The sequence below is a fragment of the Labrus mixtus genome, chromosome 18 (assembly GCF_963584025.1).
Source record: "Labrus mixtus chromosome 18, fLabMix1.1, whole genome shotgun sequence".
Lineage (NCBI taxonomy): Eukaryota > Metazoa > Chordata > Actinopteri > Labriformes > Labridae > Labrus > Labrus mixtus.
The window spans coordinates 15847588-15869388 of NC_083629.1; the positions used below are offsets into that span (position 1 = coordinate 15847588).

General features: G+C 39.5%; 2 protein-coding genes across 2 annotated transcripts; both read right to left on the reverse strand.

Annotated features, from left to right (window-relative positions):
- Window positions 1-202: 202 nt before the first annotated feature.
- Window positions 203-5204, reverse strand: LOC132993398 (uncharacterized). Its single transcript, XM_061063222.1, has 5 exons — window positions 4969-5204; window positions 3180-3807; window positions 2075-2405; window positions 1800-1975; window positions 203-1079 (listed from the first exon to the last, which is right to left on the reverse strand). The coding sequence occupies exons 2-5, from the start codon at window positions 3779-3781 to the stop codon at window positions 848-850; spliced, it is 1341 nt and encodes a 446-aa protein (XP_060919205.1). The 5' UTR covers window positions 3782-3807; window positions 4969-5204; the 3' UTR covers window positions 203-847.
- A 7513-nt stretch (window positions 5205-12717) lies between these two features.
- On the reverse strand, window positions 12718-17187 carry LOC132993435 (uncharacterized). The gene is made up of 5 exons (XM_061063282.1): window positions 16963-17187; window positions 15163-15802; window positions 14057-14387; window positions 13779-13954; window positions 12718-13052 (listed from the first exon to the last, which is right to left on the reverse strand). The coding sequence occupies exons 2-5, from the start codon at window positions 15774-15776 to the stop codon at window positions 12821-12823; spliced, it is 1353 nt and encodes a 450-aa protein (XP_060919265.1). The 5' UTR covers window positions 15777-15802; window positions 16963-17187; the 3' UTR covers window positions 12718-12820.
- Window positions 17188-21801: the final 4614 nt, after the last annotated feature.

The following is a 21801-nucleotide window of genomic DNA, read 5'->3' on the forward strand; positions in this document are numbered from 1 at the left end:
ATTCTCTTAAAATTGACATTACACTTAGATGAATACATATCCGAGTGCTACATACCTGTATATAAGCTTCATATCTAAGCTACAATGTCAGTTATAATGATAAAAGTATGTGTAGTGTTAGCAGTAACAGCTAAAGCCACTGAACTTACTATTTATATAATATATATGCTTTTATAGGCTATATTTTATTTTAGTCTATAAATAGGCTATAAGAGTTCATATCTTGAATTTCCAGAGCACAGGGAGCAGGAGGAGAAAAACAAGTCACGGAATACATAATATGTTAGATAACTACTGATTTAAATCCGAAAATTACCTAACTTTATCATCAGAAATTAGGGGAACATTCTGTGTTCAAATACTGGCTTCTTGTAAAGGGTTTTATGCTCACGGTGCAAGGCAAAAACCCCTAGGGGCAATAAAGGTTTTATTCATTCGATGCAGTAGCCAGTATGTCCTCCTTCTAGTTTGGATTCTACTCCAGAATGGTCTGTATTTCTTTTGACCAAAGAAGGGAGGCGGTTTTAAGGCACCCTGACACGGCTGTTTTGGACGCCCCTCAGTTTGCTAGATATGAGAGCAGTTGTCATGGCAAACCAACAGGAGTTGCAGCAATTGAAGCAGTCAAGCAAACTGGTTCAGATCTTTGATTCTACCCAACCTAAAAATCTCTGTATGTTTCTAAAAAGTTCCACCACCAGAAACATGGTAAAACAGGCAAAAATATTGGAGTTGCTTTTGAAAAAAATAGAAAGAGATTAGAACACAGAAAGGTTTCAAGACTAAACTGAGTTACATTAGAACAGATGATCAGTTGATGTTTCTAGACCTTGAAGTACATAACCTGTTAAAGGGCAGGTTCTGATCTCAGCAGCCCTGCTCTCTCCAGTGCTTTGTCAACATTGGGAATTAGTTTTTCGTTAAAGTCCCACAGGCGTGTATCCTCATTGAGCGCCTTGGCATTAAATTTTACCGTCAGAGAACCACTGACGTGAATGATCCGACAAACGTCTGGGGGAACTTTGTATGTGGTTCCAAAAGCCTTGAGCGGTGCATGCACAGAAACCTGCTCCACCAACCTGTTAATCACAGAGACACAAAAAAACAGTGTATCAGTGAACCTCGGCTTGGCTTGGAGGCATATGTTTTGGATTTCAGTTTGAAGTCCGGCTGTACTCTGAATTGAGCTTCTGTTTGACTTAGAGCAGGCTGTCCTTCCAATGTTCTTATCCAATTCTGAATAACTTCATGTCTATTAGGACTCTGATTTGCTGTAAAGAATATCCCCCATCAATCTTTACAACATTTAACCCATTTAGATTGGATGCAACGTTTGCCTGTCCACCTTTAAGATCAGATCTGATGCTGGCGTGTACATACCTTTAAGACTTGATGTAACGTCGCCACGTAACATTGTTTTTGTTGTTTTTCATTGATAATTCTAAAAAAATGTATTGCACTTTAGTGCACAGGCAATTATTTAGGTTTAAGCTTTCACATATTTCTAATTTGATGTCTCTTTCTGCTCCAAAAGCTGAAAAATTAAGAATTTAGTCCACATTGAAATTCTTTGCCATTTTTCTGGAGTTTTGGGAGGTTGTTGTCAAAAAATGCTTAGGTTTGAGAGGGTGTTTTTTTTTTTTTTAGGTGAGATTAGGAAGGATTAGGAAAAACTTTTTACAATGACTGAAAAAGTTTTTTTTTCAAAAAGACTTGTCAAAATACACAATTCATAGTACCAAAACACTGGCTCTTCTGACTAAGTGAGCAACTTTTCAGTCCAAAAATCCTCATCCTACCTTGGCTGAATTATTAACTTGTGCGGGTGATATTTTGTTCTGTCGGGGTCCTCCCTGTAGATGTGCTCGAGAATATTGACCCCCGGCACTTTGTCCCACTTAGGTAGATGAAACCTCTTGCTTGGCTCGAAAACAGTCTTGGGGAAGATATGGTTCTCAATGAGGAACACACCTGTCTATAGAATGTGACACAACATGGAAGACGGGGGGGAATACAAATATTAATAAATGTCAAATATGATTGTTTTGATTCTGTTCTAGCAAAAGTGGCCTACCTTTGGATGCTGCTGTTGGAGTGTGTTCATCAGAGACATCAGGTTGTTGTGTTGGTATGGCATTATAATCTCATCAATATCGTTCAACAGGACGTAACGCGACCGGTCCATGGATCTGTAAACACACTCGTTAAGTGTAGCCAGTTGACCAAAGTAATGCATGTCCCCCCCGCTCAAAGAGTAGAGCCAGCCCCAAGATGGACTCAGAAACAAGTCGATCGGCCAAGGAACTATCTCCAGGAAGCCTGTCCTGCTGTAGCTCTGCAACAGGAGGTCCAGTTCTGGGCCACAGCTGGTGTTGTAGATCACCACCCTGTCAACACCTAGCAACCTGCAGATAGGTAAATCAAAGGTTCAATCATTTGTTCAACCAATTAGAAGAAATAACACAGTTAGTCATATCGTGCTAGTGATTTCCAGCTTTTTTGGCAGCATTTTTGAAATCTCTTGTAGCTTACATATTGGCATTTCAAAGCAGGATATTCACGCCCCTGTCTGCAATGTTTTTATGCATGAATGCAGAATGGTTGGGGTTTGTTGTTCCACCCATGATCTATCTTCAGATGTAACAGGCGCAACAGGGGGAATCAGTGAAAATCGGTAACAATTTGTAACATTGGAACAAGCTAGTTAAAACTGATTTTTGTACAAATTTGACTCACCATGTCACTAATTAACGACTCTGGCGACTAGTGGCACCCTAACCCTAACCCATGACATAAATTAGGGTAGTGTTAATGGAAGTTAATCGGCCAAAACCGTTGACATCAGGATAAGGCAAAAGAAGGAGACAGTAGAACAATGTTGGACAGCAGCTAAAGAAGTTCCGAGATGAAGCATTATAAGAGGTAAAACTGACGACTTTGATGTCATAATGACAAAGGCTGTACTGAAGGGTAAATCACTGCGTTCAAAAGTATTGGAATGGATAAGTGTTTGTTTGAACTTGAACTTTTCAAAGTATGACAACAGCAGCGGAGGGATAATCAGATATTATGTGATGCAATTCAGTGCACTTTCTACAGAACCTTTTAAATCGTGAAATATTTAGAGAAAATGCCTCAAGGTTGATTTGGAGCTGTGTAATGTGTGGTGTGATGCTGACCTGTACATCTCCAGCGATTGTGCAAACTGAAGCACGTTGTTGATTCCTCCAAACAAATTAGAGAGACAGACTGTGAAGTTAAACTGCAACTTTTTCTCCTCATTCCCTTTGGTCTTCTGGTTTCTTATAGGAAGCCAAAGCTGGTCCAATGCCTTCACTCTTTCTGGCTCAGTCTGAAGAGTAACATGTGTAGCGTTGCAGTTTTGAGGAATCTGACACATGATATCCGTAGTGACAAAGAGAAAACCAAAGTTTTCTCTATGTTGTAAAATGTTTGTTGGAGTTGTATTTGATAACTGGCCTGCACAGCAGAAAAGACAGTAAAGAGGTTTGGCGGAGTTTGTTTTAAATATGCTAATAATGCGTAAATCAAATCCTTTCACTCTCTGGTCCATGAAGGCTGACACCAGGAAGTGGTCAGTGTTGTTCAGGGGGGTGATGGTGTGCTCGGCAGTCCTCACAGGGCATACATTCGGAGGCTCCTGCAGCCTTGGGGGGGAAATGTACTCCACAGGGGATGTGCCAATGACATAGAGAATGAAAAGGATGGTAGAAACGAACAGGAAGAACAGTTTCCCTCTGAGTTCTCTTGCTTTGTTCATCTGGCCAAAGAGGGTAGATTCCCAACCTGAGGCAGAAATACAAACAACAGTTAGAGACATTATACATTTCACTAGATTTAGATGGTCTGTTTTGTTTCTGCACACAGAGGTGTCATGCCATTTTAAAATGGGGGGACTGGATCCCCCTCAGATTTTTTAAAAATCTGACAGGATTTTTCTCATATCTTAGTATTTAAAGAAACATCTCATTTTTATATAATATGCAGAAATGATCATTTATATTTCATGTATGGAACAGATCTGATCGAAAAGCTATGAATAAATGAACAATAAAAGGTGAGGAATTTTGCATGATTTAACTGAGGTTCCAGACTGATCGAGAAATAATAACAATTCTGCCTTTAATTATAAATGTTAAAATGGAGGGAAAAAAATGGAAAAATAGAAGAAAAGAATGCAGAAAATGGCACAAATCGCGACCAAGATTTCGGATAATTTTTAGCCAATCAAATTTATTTAAAGGTCCCATATAACAGAAGACAAAGGTGAACATAAAAACAAACAGACAGAAAATAAATAATAATTACAAACAGTGGAAAGTATAGTTCAGGAAAAAAAACTTAAATATTTGGACACCAAGCTATTTTAAATCACATGTCCAGTTCAATAACTTGCACGGATTGGGGAGAGAAAGAGACCGAAAAAAAGACAGAGGGTGCGCACAAAAATAAAATCAAATAATTACAGGATGAAGCACTTTGTTCAGCTTTTCTCAGGTTAGACAAGTGTAGGCTGTATTGCTGCTGTCTGGAGTTTTAAAAACCTAGTCGCTTCATTTCTGATTCCCTCGCTGTTTTTCGTAACAATAAAAGTGTAAAAAACTCAATTTGATAAAAAAAAAAAAAAAAGATCAGATCATTTCTCAAATCAGTTTAAATTTCCTCATTCCTGATGACAATCTCTCACAGCCGCTCCCTCAGCTTCAGGCGATAACTAGAAACTAGAATGACAGACTGACTAGTAATGACAGATTTACCTGCGGAAAATGTATGGGAATGCTGACCGCTGAAATGTTTGGAAAACACTGCTGAATGAAGAAGAATTAGCAGAAACAGCTGAAGGATTAGTAGAAGATGAAGAAAAAGAAGATGTAGAAGAAGAGGAAAAAGTAAAATAAAAGCAGTAGTAGAAGAAGAAAAAGTAGTAAAAGCAGAACAAGAACTCACTCAGAGCTGAAATGTGGTTAGTCCTCTCCTCCTGCTATCAGTTGAAGTTAGGCAAAGCAGGCGGGGATGGTTATGAGTCTCTGTCCTTCAGGTTTCTGCCAGGTGACACATTCATTTCCCAGTTTGGGATCAATAAAGTAATTCTATTCTATTCTATATCCTCCACCATCATCTGATTCCCTCCTCTCTACCTTTACATCTACTCTCAGGTCCAACAAACTCTATGTCTAACACACCTGCGACTCCGACTCTCTGTTGGGCGGGGCGATACCAAAGCAGTGATGTGTGTATTTTGCGTGCTGCCGCACAGCTGCTGCCTATCAGAACAATGACCCCATTAATCAATTGTTTATACTGAATGTCAGACAAAGGTATGCACCATTAACAACATTATGAGCTCATTGGAATCATTTCCGGTTGTCACTGCAAAAATGCCAACTTGTATTTATGTTGGTAGAACTTGAAAATATAAATTATTTACATTTAAGGCAATAATGTTAGTTAGCACAACAAAGCAAGACAGCTGTATGCTCCAAAACACTTTGGTGAGTTGTTAATAATTAAATCTTTAAGTTGGGGTTCAATACAAGGGACAACAGTTCTGCTAACTCTTATTTCTTTGTTGTGAAATGCGGGAAAGCCAGTTTTCCGAGTTGGCACTCTTCACTTAAAGTCTCATTGTGGCTGTGCTGCCTCGAGCTGGAGTTTTAACCAACCTTCAATTAAATTAAGTTAAAATGAAACGGGACTTTTATTCTGAGTTGTGTTGTGCAGTATGTTGTACGTCGTTTAATGGAGAAAGCGACCTACACATTTTCAACATTTAAACACAAACAGGATTTTGGCCCAAGGCCTTGATTAAGATTGGCACATTATCTTATTTTTATTTTTCATGTTAACAAGGGCTGAACAATATTCCTAAAATAGAAAATGTTCAGTAACATGTATGTTGTTGTTGTTTTTTTTTTTTTTTCAAATCTACAGCTTTTACTATTTTCCACATTTTTTTTGTAAACTATGAAAAAAAACGTATGCAAAGTTTTTGCAAACAAGCGGACTGTTGTTTAACCATTTAATGACCTGAGCTAAATGCAGAAAGCTTTTTAAATAAAAAAAAATGAACCACGTTACAGGCTTGATTCTGAGAAAAAAAAACAATTATTGTATTTAAGGAACATTTTTATTTTATTATATTACTATTTAAATTCACAAACAGGTAGTTTATTTTCCATGTGTTTTCACTGTTAATAGAAGGCATATCGATATCGAGTATCGCCATTCAGCTAAACAATATCGAGATATGAGTTTTGGTCCATATCACCCAGCCCTACTTCAACCTCAAAGCTCTCTGTCACCAGACTGTCCTGTCCCTGAACATCACACAGGGACAACATAGAGCTGCTTGTGTGACAGGTTATTGAGTTTTATTAACGTTTACATCAGGCTGAGTTCAATAAATCACTATATGCTACTGCAGTGTTTCCCCTAGGTTTACAGCGTTGGGGGAGTGGGGACAAGCCGACATGCCGACACGACGACACAAACACCTGAAGGAATCTTGGTGTTCATGTATTACTTTTAATGACAGATGTCCTTGTCTATCGGAAAGGTATCCTTAAATGACTTCTTTCCCTGATTTCCGACTCTATCCACTATCCTATCCCTACAATAAAGGCCTACAATGACCTTCAGGGGGGGCGAGCCGCCCCCCCAATATAATGGTAGGGGAAACACTGTACTGCGATTTAAGTATTAAAATAATAAGATGTAATTCATATCAGATTTATTATCATAAGTGTAGTGGCAGGAAAAACCAATTCACCTGTATCAAATATTTTGTTGGTCAGAAGTTACTGCTTGTCTGTTGATTTAAAAAAGTTGAAATATTTCCATGTATGACCCATTCTGGGTTACATTAGAAGTCAACTTGAAGTCAATCGATAATTTGCATTCCTAGTCCTGGTTGCACTGAATCACTGTGTTTGAAAACGTTAAAATGCATTTAATTGACCGCTCCGTTTTATACTGACTGCTGACTTTCTTAACCTAGACTGTTGTAGGTGTTGGTTTGTTGAGTAGTGTCCTTGATTAATATACGTTAATTGTAATTCATCTTTATTGCAGCAAAATAAATTTAAAAATATTATATTGTCAGTCTTGTCAACTCTAGTGTCCAGTCTACTGTTAACATTGTCATTAAATTGATTAAATGTTTAAAATTTCTGCTGACTGCTTTACTAATCCCCAGCAAATTGTCATCTTTGTTTTTCAGATTGAAATGAATGCAGTGCAAGTTCTGCAAGTTCACCCACGCCGTTGAAGCTGTTCTGCTGAAACACTATCGACTACATCACAGAGGTTCAACCTGGCCTTGCATCCACAGGGACTGCTGTTGCACTTTTAGGACCATTAGTGCTTTGAAATCACATCTTTCAAGATCGCACAGGACTGTCCAAAGGCAAGAGAACTTATCATTTCAGTGCTGGTTGTGTGAATACAAGGACATTTGCTGTAAAAAAATATATATATTAATTAATTTGCATCATCACCTTAGATGCAGAGAGATAGTGTGTTGCCCATTCGTGGAGTGCAGCTTTGAAACCAACCGCCTTAATAGTTTTATTGGACATCACAGAATCATAAAAACCATGAACTTAGAGATTTTCTGACACCAGTCAGGGTAGTTAGTGATTTTCAGTCTAATGACACGGACCAGCCATGTAATGTTGACCCTGAAGCTGGATTTTCTTTAACAAGCAGTCCTAGATTGGATTCCACAGAAAAAGGTGAACCCGATTGTGTACAGAATGTCGACTCCAAAATACTTGAGCACAGATTAGCTTCCCTTTTTCTTCGTATGCAATGTCTGCTACATGTGTTGAAACATGCAATACAGGCAATTATAAAAGAATTTAATGATATTTTGTCCCTTTCTAGGTTTCATACAACGGAAATTCTCAAAGAGGTTTTTGCAAAACATAATATTGAAGTTGAGGAAGAAGTTATTCAAGAGATAAGTAATATTGTGTTTGAAAAAAATCCAGTACTTGTTACTACATCAGAAAAAGGTACATTATCAACAGATTATAGGAGAAACAGATATTTCAGGGAGCATTTCTCCATCATTGAACCAACTGAGTTATTGTATGACCGGACTTCAAGAAAAGCCTTTGTTTATGTTTCCGTGAATCAGGTTATTGAGCTTTTATTGTCCAGAGTGTCTTCAATAGTTGTACTGTCCTGGCTATGACTTGATGTAGCCTAATTGATGTCAGTTGATGTGTGTATGGGGGTTCAATTTTTGGTTGTGGGGTATGGGATGGAAATAGTTAATGTCAAACTCATAATTAATTCTATTTGTAAAAAAATGTTTATCCAATAATTTGGATTTATTTTAGAGTAATAGCTTATTCTGATTCACAGTATTTTAATCTAATGTTTTGCAATCCATGTGTTGGTCTTTTCCTGTCTGTCAACACAAGGACACTGACCCAGAAGAGGAGCAGACGAAGGGCCTCATTGTGGGTATCCTCACTGTGTTGGAGGATAATAACAACGCAGCTCCTCAAAGTGTCGTGAGTGTTGCTGTCATGTTTGATCTTTTATTCAATCTCAAAGTTTACAAGTATACAATGTAGCACAAGTTGACTGCTAGGACTGGGACAATTGGGTCTCATCAGTTTGCATTTACTTGGCCCTGTTGAAAGGGATTTGATGCTGGTACAGTTTAAATAAAACAAATGTTTTGAATGTATATGTTGCATCTGTAATTATTTATACATTTGATTAGAAGTTATTGGTTACATCATCACAACAACTTCAAGGCTTTAGGTGGGATGATTTGGATTTCAATCTTGTAGGGAGTCAAACTTTTTTGAGAGTTTTTTGAGCAGTTGTCCCCGCAGAGCAAATATTATCCGGCAGCCTCTGCTGCTGCTATTGTACTCCTGTCATGTGTGCTGGTGATGGATTTATGATCGGTCTATGTAGATTATATCAGAGAATAAGGTAGGGTAATGCTTGACATAACATTTGTAATAAATTGGCACTATACAAATAAAGATTGATTGATTGCAGGTCAGACTTTATCACATGTATTCTCAGCTTTAAGCCAAGTCTATGATGAGGTCTGAAGCAGCAACATGTCATAACTATACAACCAATCTGATAGATCCTGTAATAAAGAACGAGTAACAATCGTATGTCTTTGTGAGATTTGTAAGACATTTTCAAAAGGACTAGCCTTAATGGCCAACTGGCTCCCCTCAGGGCTGTGTGCGCTCTCCTCTGCTCTTCATTCTCTACACCGATGACTGCAGAACCACACAGCCAAACTCACCTGGTGAAGTACGCGGACGACACAGTTCTCCTGTCTCTGCTGTCAGGCCCCTCTCACCACCGTGGACCAGTTCTTCAGGAGTTTGTGGAGTGGTGTGACAGCTCCTGCCTCCAACTGAACATGAGCAAGACCAAAGACATGGTGGTAACCTTCTCCAACAAGCAGAGGGAACTGGCCGCAGCTGCAATCACCACAATCCATAGGAATCCTGTTGAACTAGTAGAAGAGTATAAGTACCTGGGTACCATCTTCGACTGCCTGCTGAAATTCTCCTCCAACACCAAGGAGATTCTCAGGAATTGTCAGCAGCGAAAATACCTCCTGAGGAAGCTCAATTCCTTTGGAGTCAGTAAAAACATTCTTCTGACCTTCTACTACTCCTTCATGGAGAGCGTTATTACATTTTCTATAACCTGCTGGTTCCACTCCACCACCCTCCAGAACAGAAACCACCTGCAGAGCACGGTCACAGTCTGCTCTAAGATCATTGGACTACCTGTAAGGACTCTAACATCCATCTACGAGCAACAGACACTCAGGCTAGCAGGTCGGATTATGCAGGACCCATCACACGCTCTCTTCCCAGCGTTTGAGTGGCTCCCCTCAGGATGCCGGCTTCGCTGTCCCTGCTGCAGGACACAGAAGAGAAGAGCAACCTTTGTTCCCAGGGCTGTCCAGCTCCTCAACTCCTAACCCCCCCCAAAAAAAAACAAAAAAAAAAAAACAAACAGACACCAACACCTCTCACCCAATGCAGACTCTTAGCTGTGAACTTTGCTGTTCTACTTCCTTTCTATTTGCCATGCACCTTAACAGCCTCTGCTTTATCTGGTCTCATGCACTACATCACTTTATTCTATCCAGTTTATATCAGTATTCATACAGTTCTGGTTACTTTATTCTTATTACTATAATTATTATAGCTTATTATAGCTCATTGCACTACGGTCACTTTATTTATCTCATATTTACCTTTATGGTTACGTAGTGGCTATCTGTCCAAAAACAAATAAAAAATCTAAATAAACTAATATCAAAAATAATCAAATGACCACTGATGCACCATGGGGATGTGGTGTACGCAGGCAAAGAAATCCAATGTCCATGCAAGAGCTACGGTTTTTTCGTGGTTTATTTGAAAAAACAAACAAAAGAACAAAGAAAATCGTGGCTCCTGCTGCCTCTCTTGCTCTGGTAAAAAACAATAGGCCCACCCAGGTGCATGCTGGTCCTCTACCTGCCTCTTAAATAATCTCCGGTGCCCACAGTATATTTTGTATGTTAAGTTTAAGCTTTAAGTTGTATTTAAATTGACAATTTATATTTAGGTTAAAATGTTTTGTCTGCCTGCACTGATGTTATTTTACTGCTCTGTGTGCTTTTGAATTGCCCCCCGGGGACAAAAAGTTTTCTGAATTGAATTGAATTTAAACCTGCTGCAGACTTGAATATACATATAGAAGAGTCAACTTTTCTACTATGGTGTTAAATACTAACATTGTAAAAATATTGATGCCCCTGTTATGAAAAACGTGCAAGTGCATGATCTGTGTGCAAAGATCAGAAAACTGTCACCTTCCTTAAATAAATAAAGCCCTTATTCTATCATTTCTGTCACATTTTGTTTGGCTGATTCTCTTAAAATTAAGCTACAATGTCAGTTATAATGATAAAAGTATGTGTAGTGTTAGCAGTAACAGCTAAAGCCACTGAACTTGCCATTTATAATAATAATAATAATAATAATGATACATTTGATTTAAAACGCACTTTACCTTTAAACGAAAATCTCAATAGTCAAGGTAAAATCAGAGTTAAGAACGTAAGCATAAAACAAGATCTAAAAGCAGTGGTTTAAGGGAAAAGGTCTTTTAAAGAGGAGAGTTTTTAAGTCTTTTTTAAAGGAGTCCATTGTCTGAGGGGCTCTCAGGTAATCAGGAAGAGTATTCCATAGCCTTGGGGCAGCAGAAGAGAAGACTCTGTCCCCCATGGAGCAGAGCTTAGTCCTGGGGGTTTGGAGGCAATTTGTGGCGGCAGATCGGAGGTGTCTTGTGCGGGTTAGTGGGATGAGCAGTTCTTTGAGGTATGGAGGGGCATTTCCATGTATGCATTGATGGGCGAGTAATGTGATTTCAAATTCGATCCGAGTGAGACGGGAAGCCAGTGTAGTGAGTGCAGGATGGGTGTGATGTGCTCATGTTTCCGCACTCTCCTCAGGATCCTGGTCGCGCTGTTCTGCATGTACTGGAGTTTCTGTATGCTCTTGCCAGGGAGCCTGGAAGAGACAAAAGCGTGGACGAGTTTCTCAGCGTCTTGGGGGGTGAGTGAGGGGCGGAGTTTAGCAATGTTCTTGAGATGGAAAAATTAGGTTTTGCAGATGTGTTTTATGTGTGAATGAAAGGTTAGATGAAGGTCCATTTCTACGCCTAGGTTGGTGATGAGCAGTGAAAGATGGATGTCTTGACCAGAGAAAGATATGGTGGTTATGGGAGATGATTGAACTTGGTGAGGTGTACCGACTGGCATGGCTTCGGTTTTTGAGCTGTTTAATTGGAGGAAGTTTTGACTCGTCCATGCTTTTATCTCCTCCAGGCAGGTGGTGAGTGTGGATGAAGCTGGTGAGGCTGTGGAGGAGGTGGTGTGGGTTTTCACGTACAGTTGCGTGTCGTCAGCATAGCAGTGGAATGAGATTCCGTGCCGGGTGATGATGCGATCGAGGGGGAGCAGGTAGAGGGTATATATAAGCTACAATGTCAGTAATAAAGATAAAAGTATGTGTAGTGTTAGCAGTAACAGCTAAAGCCATTGAACTTGCTATTTATATAATATATATGCTTTTATAGGCTATATTTTATTTTAGTCTATAAATAGGCTATAAGAGTTCATATCTTGAATTTCCAGAGCACAGGGAGCAGGAGGAGAAAAACAAGCCACGGAATACATAATATGTTAGATAACTACTGATTTAAATCCGAAAATTACCTAACTTTATCATCAGAAATTAAGAGAACATTCTATGTTCAAATACTGGCTTCTTGTAAAGGGTTTTATGCTCACGGTGCAAGGCAAAAACCCCTAGGGGCAATAAAGGTTTTATTCATTCGATGCAGTAGCCAGTATGTCCTCCTTCTAGTTTGGATTCTACTCCAGAATGGTCTGTATTTCTTTTGACCAAAGAAGGGAGGCGGTTTTAAGGCACCCTGACACGGCCGTTTTGGACGCCCCTCAGTTTGCTAGATATGAGAGCAGTTGTCATGGCAAACCAACAGGAGTTGCAGCAATTGAAGCAGTCAAGCAAACTGGTTCAGATCTTTGATTCTACCCAACCTAAAAATCTCTGTATGTTTCTAAAAAGTTCCACCACCAGAAACATGGTAAAACAGGCAAAAATATTGGAGTTGCTTTTGAAAAAAATAGAAAGAGATTAGAACACAGAAAGGTTTCAAGACTAAACTGAGTTACATTAGAACAGATGATCAGTTGACGTTTCTAGACCTTGAAGTACATAACCTGTTAAAGGGCAGGTTCTGATCTCAGCAGCCCTGCTCTCTCCAGTGCTTTGTCAACATTGGGAATTAGTTTTTCGTTAAAGTCCCACAGGCGTGTATCCTCATTGAGCTCCTTGGCATCCAATTTTCCCCTCAGAGAAACACGGACGTGAACGATCCGACAAACGTCTGGGGGAACTTTGTATGTGGTTCCAAAAGCCTTGAGCGGTGCATGCACAGAAACCTGCTCCACCAACCTGTTAATCACAGAGACACAAAAAAACAGTGTATCAGTGAACCTCGGCTTGGCTTGGAGGCATATGTTTTGGATTTCAGTTTGAAGTCCGGCTGTACTCTGAATTGAGCTTCTGTTTGACTTAGAGCAGGCTGTCCTTCCAAAGTTATTATCCAATTCTGAATAACTTCATGTCTATTAGGACTCTGGTTTGCTGTAAAGAATATCCCCCATCAATCTTTACAACATTTAACCCATTTAGATTGGATGCAACGTTTGCCTGTCCACCTTTAAGATCAGATCTGATGCTGGCGTGCACATACCTTTAAGACTCGATGTAACGTCGCCACGTAACATTGTTTTTGTTGTTTTTCATTGATAATTCTAAAAAAATGTATTGCACTTTAGTGCACAGGCAATTATTTAGGTTTAAGCTTTCACATATTTCTAATTTGATGTCTCTTTCTGCTCCAAAAGCTGAAAAATGAAGAATTTAGTCCACATTGAAATTCTTTGCCATTTTTCTGGAGTTTTGGGAGGTTGTTGTCAAAAAATGCTTAGGTTTGAGAGGGTGTTTTTTTTTTTTTTAGGTGAGATTAGGAAGGATTAGGATTAGGAAAAACTTTTTACAATGACTGAAAAAGTTTTTTTTTCAAAAAGACTTGTCAAAATACACAATTCATAGTACCAAAACACTGGCTCTTCTGACTAAGTGAGCAACTTTTCAGTCCAAAAATCCTCATCCTACCTTGGCTGAACTATTAACTTGTGCGGGTGATATTTTGTTCTGTCGGGGTCCTCCCTGTAGATGTGCTCCAGAATATTGACCCCTGGCACTTTGTCCCACTTAGGTAGATGAAACCTCTTGCTTGGCTCGAAAACAGTCTTGGGGAAGATATGGTTCTCAATGAGGAACACACCTGTCTATAGAATGTGACACAACATGGAAGACGGGGGGGAAAAATACAAATATTAATAAATGTCAAATATGATTGTTTTGATTCTGTTCTAGCAAAAGTGGCCTACCTTTGGATGCTGCTGTTGGAGTGTGTTCATCAGAGACATCAGGTTGTTGTGTTGGTATGGCATTATAATCTCATCAATATCGTTCAACAGGACGTAACGCGACCGGTCCATGGATCTGTAAACACACTCGTTAAGTGTAGCCAGTTGACCAAAGTAATGCATGTCCCCCCCGCTCACAGAGTAGAGCCAGCCCCAAGATGGACTCAGAAACAAGTCGATCGGCCAAGGAACTATCTCCAGGAAGCCTGTCCTGCTGTAGCTCTGCAACAGGAGGTCCAGTTCTGGGCCACAGCTGGTGTTGTAGATCACCACCCTGTCAACACCTAGCAACCTGCAGATAGGTAAATCAAAGGTTCAATCATTTGTTCAACCAATTAGAAGAAATAACACAGTTAGTCATATCGTGCTAGTGATTTCCAGCTTTTTTGGCAGCATTTTTGAAATCTCTTGTAGCTTACATATTGGCATTTCAAAGCAGGATATTCACACCCCTGTCTGCAATGTTTTTATGCATGGATGCAGAATGGTTGGGGTTTGTTGTTCCACCCATGATCTATCTTCAGATGTAACAGGCGTAACAGGGGGAAATCAGTGAAAATCGGTAACAATTTGTAACATTGGAACAAGCTAGTTAAAACTGATTTTTGTACAAATTTGACTCACCATGTCATTAATTAACGACTCTGGCGACTAGTGGCACCCTAACCCTAACCCATGACATAAATTAGGGTAGTGTTAATGGAAGTTAATTGGCCAAAACCGTTGACATCAGGATAAGGCAAAAGAAGGAGACAGTAGAACAATGTTGGACAGCAGCTAAAGAAGTTCCGAGATGAAGCATTATAAGAGGTAAAACTGACGACTTTGATGTCATAATGACAAAGGCTGTACCGAAGGGTAAATCACTACGTTCAAAAGTATTGGAATGGATAAGTGTTTGTTTGAACTTGAACTTTTCAAAGTATGACAACAGCAGCGGAGGGATAATCAAATATTATGTGATGCAATTCAGTGCACTTTCTACAGAACCTTTTAAATCGTGAAATATTTAGAGAAAATGCCTCAAGGTTGATTTGGAGCTGTGTAATGTATGGTGTGATGCTGACCTGTACATCTCCAGCGATTGTGCAAACTGAAGCACGTTGTTGATTCCTCCAAACAAATTAGAGAGACAGACTGTGAAGTTAAACTGCAACTTTTTCTCCTCATTCCCTTTGGTCTTCTGGTTTCTTATAGGAAGCCAAAGCTGGTCCAATGCCTTCACTCTTTCTGGCTTAGTCTGAAGAGTAACATGTGTAGCGTTGCAGTTTTGAGGAATCTGACACATGATATCCGTAGTGACAAAGAGAAAACCAAAGTTTTCTCTATGTTGTAAAATGTTTGTTGGAGTTGTATTTGATAACTGGCCTGCACAGCAGAAAAGACAGTAAAGAGGTTTGGCGGAGTTTGTTTTAAATATGCTAATAATGCGTAAATCAAATCCTTTCACTCTCTGGTCCATGAAGGCTGACACCAGGAAGTGGTCAGTGTTGTTCAGGGGGGTGATGGTGTGCTCGGCAGTCCCCACAGGGCATACATTCGGAGGCTCCTGCAGCCTTGGGGGGGAAATGTACTCCACAGGGGATGTGCCAATGACATAGAGAATGAAAAGGATGGTAGAAACCATAGTAGAAACAAACAGGAAGAACAGTTTCCCTCTGGGTTCTCTTGCTTTGTTCATCTGGCCAAAGAGGGTAGATTCCCAACCTGAGGCAGAAATACAAACAACAGTTAGAGACATTATACATTTCACTAGATTTAGATGGTCTGTTTTGTTTCTGCACACAGAGGTGTCATGCCATTTTAAAATGGGGGGACTGGATCCCCCTCAGATTTTTTAAAAATCTGACAGGATTTTTCTCATATCTTAGTATTTAAAGAAACATCTCATTTTTATATAATATACAGAAATGATCATTTATATTTCATGTATGGAACAGATCTGATCGAAAAGCTATGAATAAATGAACAATAAAAGGTGAGGAATTTTACATGATTTAACTGAGGTTCCAGACTGATCGAGAAATAATAACAATTCTGCCTTTGATTATAAATGTTAAAATGGAGGGAAAAAAATGGAAAAATAGAAGAAAAGAATGCAGAAAATGGCACAAATCGCGACCAAGATTTCGGATAATTGTTAGCCAATCAAATTTATTTAAAGGTCCCATATAACAGAAGACAAAGGTGAACATAAAAACAAACAGACAGAAAATAAATAATAATTACAAACAGTGGAAAGTATAGTTCAGGAAAAAAACTTAAATATTTGGACACCAAGCTATTTTAAATCACATGTCCAGTTCAATAACTTGCACGGATTGGGGAGAGAAAGAGACCGAAAAAAAGACAGAGGGTGCGCACAAAAATAAAATCAAGTAATTACAGGATGAAGCACTTTGTTCAGCTTTTCTCAGGTTAGACAAGTGTAGGCTGTATTGCTGCTGTCTGGAGTTTTAAAAACCTAGTCGCTTCATTTCTGATTCCCTCGCTGTTTTTCGTAACAATAAAAGTGTAAAAAACTCAATTTGATAAAAAAAAAAAGATCAGATCAGAGCATTTCTCAAGTCAGTTTAAATTTCCTCATTCCTGATGACAATCTCTCACAGCCGCTCGCTCAGCTTCAGGCGATAACTAGAAACTAGAATGACAGACTGACTAGTAATGCCAGATTTACCTGCGGAAAATGTATGGGAATGCTGACCGCTGAAATGTTTGGAAAACACTGCTGAATGAAGAAGAATTAGCAGAAACAGCTGAAGGATTAGTAGAAGATGAAGAAAAAGAAGATGTAGAAGAAGAGGAAAAAGTAAAATAAAAGCAGTAGTAGAAGAAGAAAAAGTAGTAAAAGCAGAACAAGAACTCACTCAGAGCTGAAGTGTGGTTAGTCCTCTCCTCCTGCTATCAGATGAAGTTAGGCAAAGCAGGCGGGGATGGTTATGAGTCTCTGTCCTTCAGGTTTCTGCCAGGTGACACATTCATTTCCCAGTTTGGGATCAATAAAGTAATTCTATTCTATTCTATATCCTCCACCATCATCTGATTCCCTCCTCTCTACCTTTACATCTACTCTCAGGTCCAACAAACTCTATGTCTAACACACCTGCGACTCCGACTCTCTGTTGAGCGGGGCGATACCAAAGCAGTGATGTGTGTATTTTGCGTGCTGCCGCACAGCTGCTGCCTATCAGAACAATGACCCCATTAATCAATTGTTTATACTGAATGTCAGACAAAGGTATGCACCATTAACAACATTATGAGCTCATTGGAATCATTTCCGGTTGTCACTGCAAAAATGCCAACTTGTGTTTATGTTGGTAGAACTTGAAAATATAAATTATTTACATTTAAGGCAATAATGTTAGTTAGCACAACAAAGCAAGACAGCTGTGTGCTCCAAAACACTTTGGTGAGTTGTTAATAGTTAAATCTTTAAGTTGGGGTTCAATACAAGGGACAACAGTCCTGCTAACTCTTATTTCTTTGTTGTGAAATGCGGGAAAGCCAGTTTTCCGAGTTGGCACTCTTCACTTAAAGTCTCATTGTGGCTGTGCTGCCTCGAGCTGGAGTTTTAACCAACCTTCAATTAAATTAAGTTAAAATGAAACGGGAATTTTATTCTGAGTTGTGTTGTGCAGTATGTTGTACGTCGTTTAATGGAGAAAGCGACCTACACATTTTCAACATTTAAACACAAACAGGTTTTCAGTCATTAGCGAAAGCTAGCGGCAAACTGATGCTAGCGGCGCTGCATTGCTAACATATCTGGGCAAATACCGTTCAAACAGGACAGACATGTTATCTTGTGACTGGTTGTGTTAATTCATGCTCACTAACTTGTTACAGCTACAAGAGTAGCCATTAGGGCAGGGGTGTCCAAAGTGCGGCCCGAGGGCCATTTGCGGCCCTTGAGGGGATTTTTTGCGGCCCGTGACTTCAAATGAAGAATCAGAAGATTTTGGCCCAAGGCCTTGATTAAGATTGGCACATTATCTTATTTTTATTTTTCATGTTAACAAGGGCTGAACAATATTCCTAAAATAGAAAATGTTCAGTAACATGTATGTTGTTGTTTTTTAAAAAAAATCTACAGCTTTTACTATTTTCCACATTTTTTTGTAAACTATGAAAAAAACGTATGCAAAGTTTTTGCAAACAAGCGGACTGTTGTTTAACCATTTAATGACCTGAGCTAAATGCAGAAAGCTTTTTTAAAAGCTTTTTGATTCTGATCTACAAAGCCTTACTATTTTTTAAACTATATTTTAAAAAACAAAACCTGTGGCCGTACATGGTGCCGGGCTTGTCTCCTAGCGTACCGGGGCTGCTCTCATTGAATCCCCGCTCAGGTCGCTCACAGATGCGGGAGGGAGACGGGGAGATGAATTTAATTAAACACGACCGGAGCAGCGTTTCACCGGGTTTCTGCCCCACGTTCTATTGTTAACAAACACGACTTTATAACATGTAGGGGGGAAAAACACAACTTTGAGAAATGAGGTCTTGTTGAGCGGTAGCTTTGCTAAGTTGGCTGCCTGGCTACCGGCACCGTTGCCTGGCTTGAGTAGGCTAAGGGACTTCCGTCTGTCAGGATTTTGAACTTGTCAGGCCCGGGGCAGAGGGCTCTCCGTGGGTGAAGTGTCAGTGTTTGATGACAGGGAGTAATGTTAAACTGTAGCAAAGAGATGAGTAGCGAGTTCAACCCGGACACCAGGGATGGTGAGAGCACGAAGTGTCAGGCTGGTAAAGCGGGTGCAGAGGGATGAGTTGCAGCTGGAGCTCATAGCCCCAGAGCTAGCACTAGCTCCAGGCATCCCGGGGCTACAGCCACAGACCCACACTCGGCTCTCGTCCCCGATGTCAAAATCCCAGTCAGACTTGCTTTATCTCCGCGTTTCAGCAACATTGAAGTTATCCTGTGTCTTTCAACGATACAACTTCCCCTATCTAAACATAACTTTCTGACCCTAGCTGTCTCTCTTACTCTCTCACGTAAATAAACCGAAATAAACAGTTCCACAGCGCCCCTACAGGCCTGGAGCACTTCCGTTTAAGGAAGCGTTTCTGTGTTTGCAGTTGTTTTCTGGTTGTGTGTTTTGACTTAAGTTTCGTTTGTGTTTTTGCAGCGCGTTTCAGCCTTTGCATTTGTTGTGGTAGTTTGCATTTGCTTTTGAATGTTCAGCGTTTCTATATATGCTGCGCGTTTTTCTAAATGTATGTCGTTTCATCAGTTGCTGATCGTTTAACCCTTAGCAGCCACCGTAGGCTACAGTTATTATGCTCTCAGTTTATCTAATCTCTAATGCATTAATCGGCCTATATTGTGCACATTTATGACGATATGTTCAATGATGTCCTTGTTCGCCGGGTCGCTACCGGAGCTTAAAAAAACAAACAAAGAAAAAAAAACACTCGTCGCGCTGGAGCAGCTGACATGTGGTTGGGTCACAGTCTCACAGTTCACCTTCATTAATATAAACTTCAACCTAGGGCTGGAAAATATATCAAGTTTTTAAGATATATCGATATATTTTCAAACAAGATATAGGGTAAGACAATATCGTTAATATCGATATAGTTTATGTTGCATTAAAATAACATTACAGAGGTGCCAGTTCACCTTTTTCTCATCTCACTGATGATGTCCCTCTTAACCCTGCTCCACCTCTCTCTCTCTTTTATTGTATTTAAGGAACATTTTTATTTTATTATATTACTATTTAAATTCACAAACAGGTAGTTTATTTTCCATGTGTTTTCACTGTTAATAGAAGGCATATCGATATCGAGTATCGCCATTCAGCTAAACAATATCGAGATATGAGTTTTGGTCCATATCGCCCAGCCCTACTTCAACCTCAAAGCTCTCTGTCACCAGACTGTCCTGTCCCTGAACATCACACAGGGACAACATAGAGCTGCTTGTGTGACAGGTTATTGAGTTTTATTAACGTTTACATCAGGCTGAGTTCAATAAATCACTATATGCTACTGCAGTGTTTCCCCTAGGTTTACAGCGTTGGGGGAGTGGGGACAAGCCGACATGCGGACACGACGACACAAACACCTGAAGGAATCTTGGTGTTCATGTATTACTTTTAATGACAGATGTCCTTGTCTATCGGAAAGGTATCCTTAAATGACTTCTTTCCCTGATTTCCGACTCTATCCACTATCCTAGCCCTACAATAAAGGCCTACAATGACCTTCAGGGGGGGTGGGCCGCCCCCCCAATATAATGGTAGGGGAAACACTGTACTGCGATTTAAGTATTAAAATAATAAGATGTACTTCATATCAGATTTATTATCATAAGTGTAGTGGCAGGAAAAAACAATTCACCTGTATCAAATATTTTGTTGGTCAGAAGTTACTGCTTGTCTGTTGATTTAAAAAAGTTGAAATATTTCCATGTATGACCCATTCTGGGTTACATTAGAAGTCAACTTGAAGTCAATCGATAATTTGCATTCCTAGTCCTGGTTGCACTGAATCACTGTGTTTGAAAACGTTAAAATGCATTTAATTGACCGCTCCGTTTTATACTGACTGCTGACTTTCTTAACCTAGACTGTTGTAGGTGTTGGTTTGTTGAGTAGTGTCCTTGATTAATATACGTTAATTGTAATTAATCTTTATTGCAGCAAAATAAATTTAAAAATATTATATTGTCAGTCTTGTCAACTCTAGTGTCCAGTCTACTGTTAACATTGTCATTAAATTGATTAAATGTTTAAAATTTCTGCTGACTGCTTTACTAATCCCCAGCAAATTGTCATCTTTGTTTTTCAGATTGAAATGAATGCAGTGCAAGTTCTGCAAGTTCACCCACGCCGTTGAAGCTGTTCTGCTGAAACACTATCGACTACATCACAGAGGTTCAACCTGGCCTTGCATCCACAGGGACTGCTGTTGCACTTTTAGGACCATTAGTGCTTTGAAATCACATCTTTCAAGATCGCACAGGACTGTCCAAAGGCAAGAGAACTTATCATTTCAGTGCTGGTTGTGTGAATACAAGGACATTTGCTGTAAAAAAAAAAAATATATTAATTAATTTGCATCATCACCTTAGATGCAGAGAGATAGTGTGTTGCCCATTCGTGGAGTGCAGCTTTGAAACCAACCGCCTTAATAGTTTTAATGGACATCACAGAATCATAAAAACCATGAACTTAGAGATTTTCTGACACCAGTCAGGGTAGTTAGTGATTTTCAGTCTAATGACACGGACCAGCCATGTAATGGTGACCCTGAAGCTGGATTTTCTTTAACAAGCAGTCCTAGATTGGATTCCACAGAAAAAGGTGAACCCGATTGTGTACAGAATGTCGACTCCAAAATACTTGAGCACAGATTAGCTTCCCTTTTTCTTCGTATGCAATGTCTGCTACATGTGTTGAAACATGCAATACAGGCAATTATAAAAGAATTTAATGATATTTTGTCCCTTTCTAGGTTTCATACAACTGAAATTCTCAAAGAGGTTTTTGCAAAACATAATATTGAAGTTGAGGAAGAAGTTATTCAAGAGATAAGTAATATTGTGTTTGAAAAAATCCAGTACTTGTCACTACATCAGAAAAAGGTACATTATCAACAGATTATAGGAGAAACAGATATTTCAGGGAGCATTTCTCCATCATTGAACCAACTGAGTTATTGTATGACCGGACTTCAAGAAAAGCCTTTGTTTATGTTTC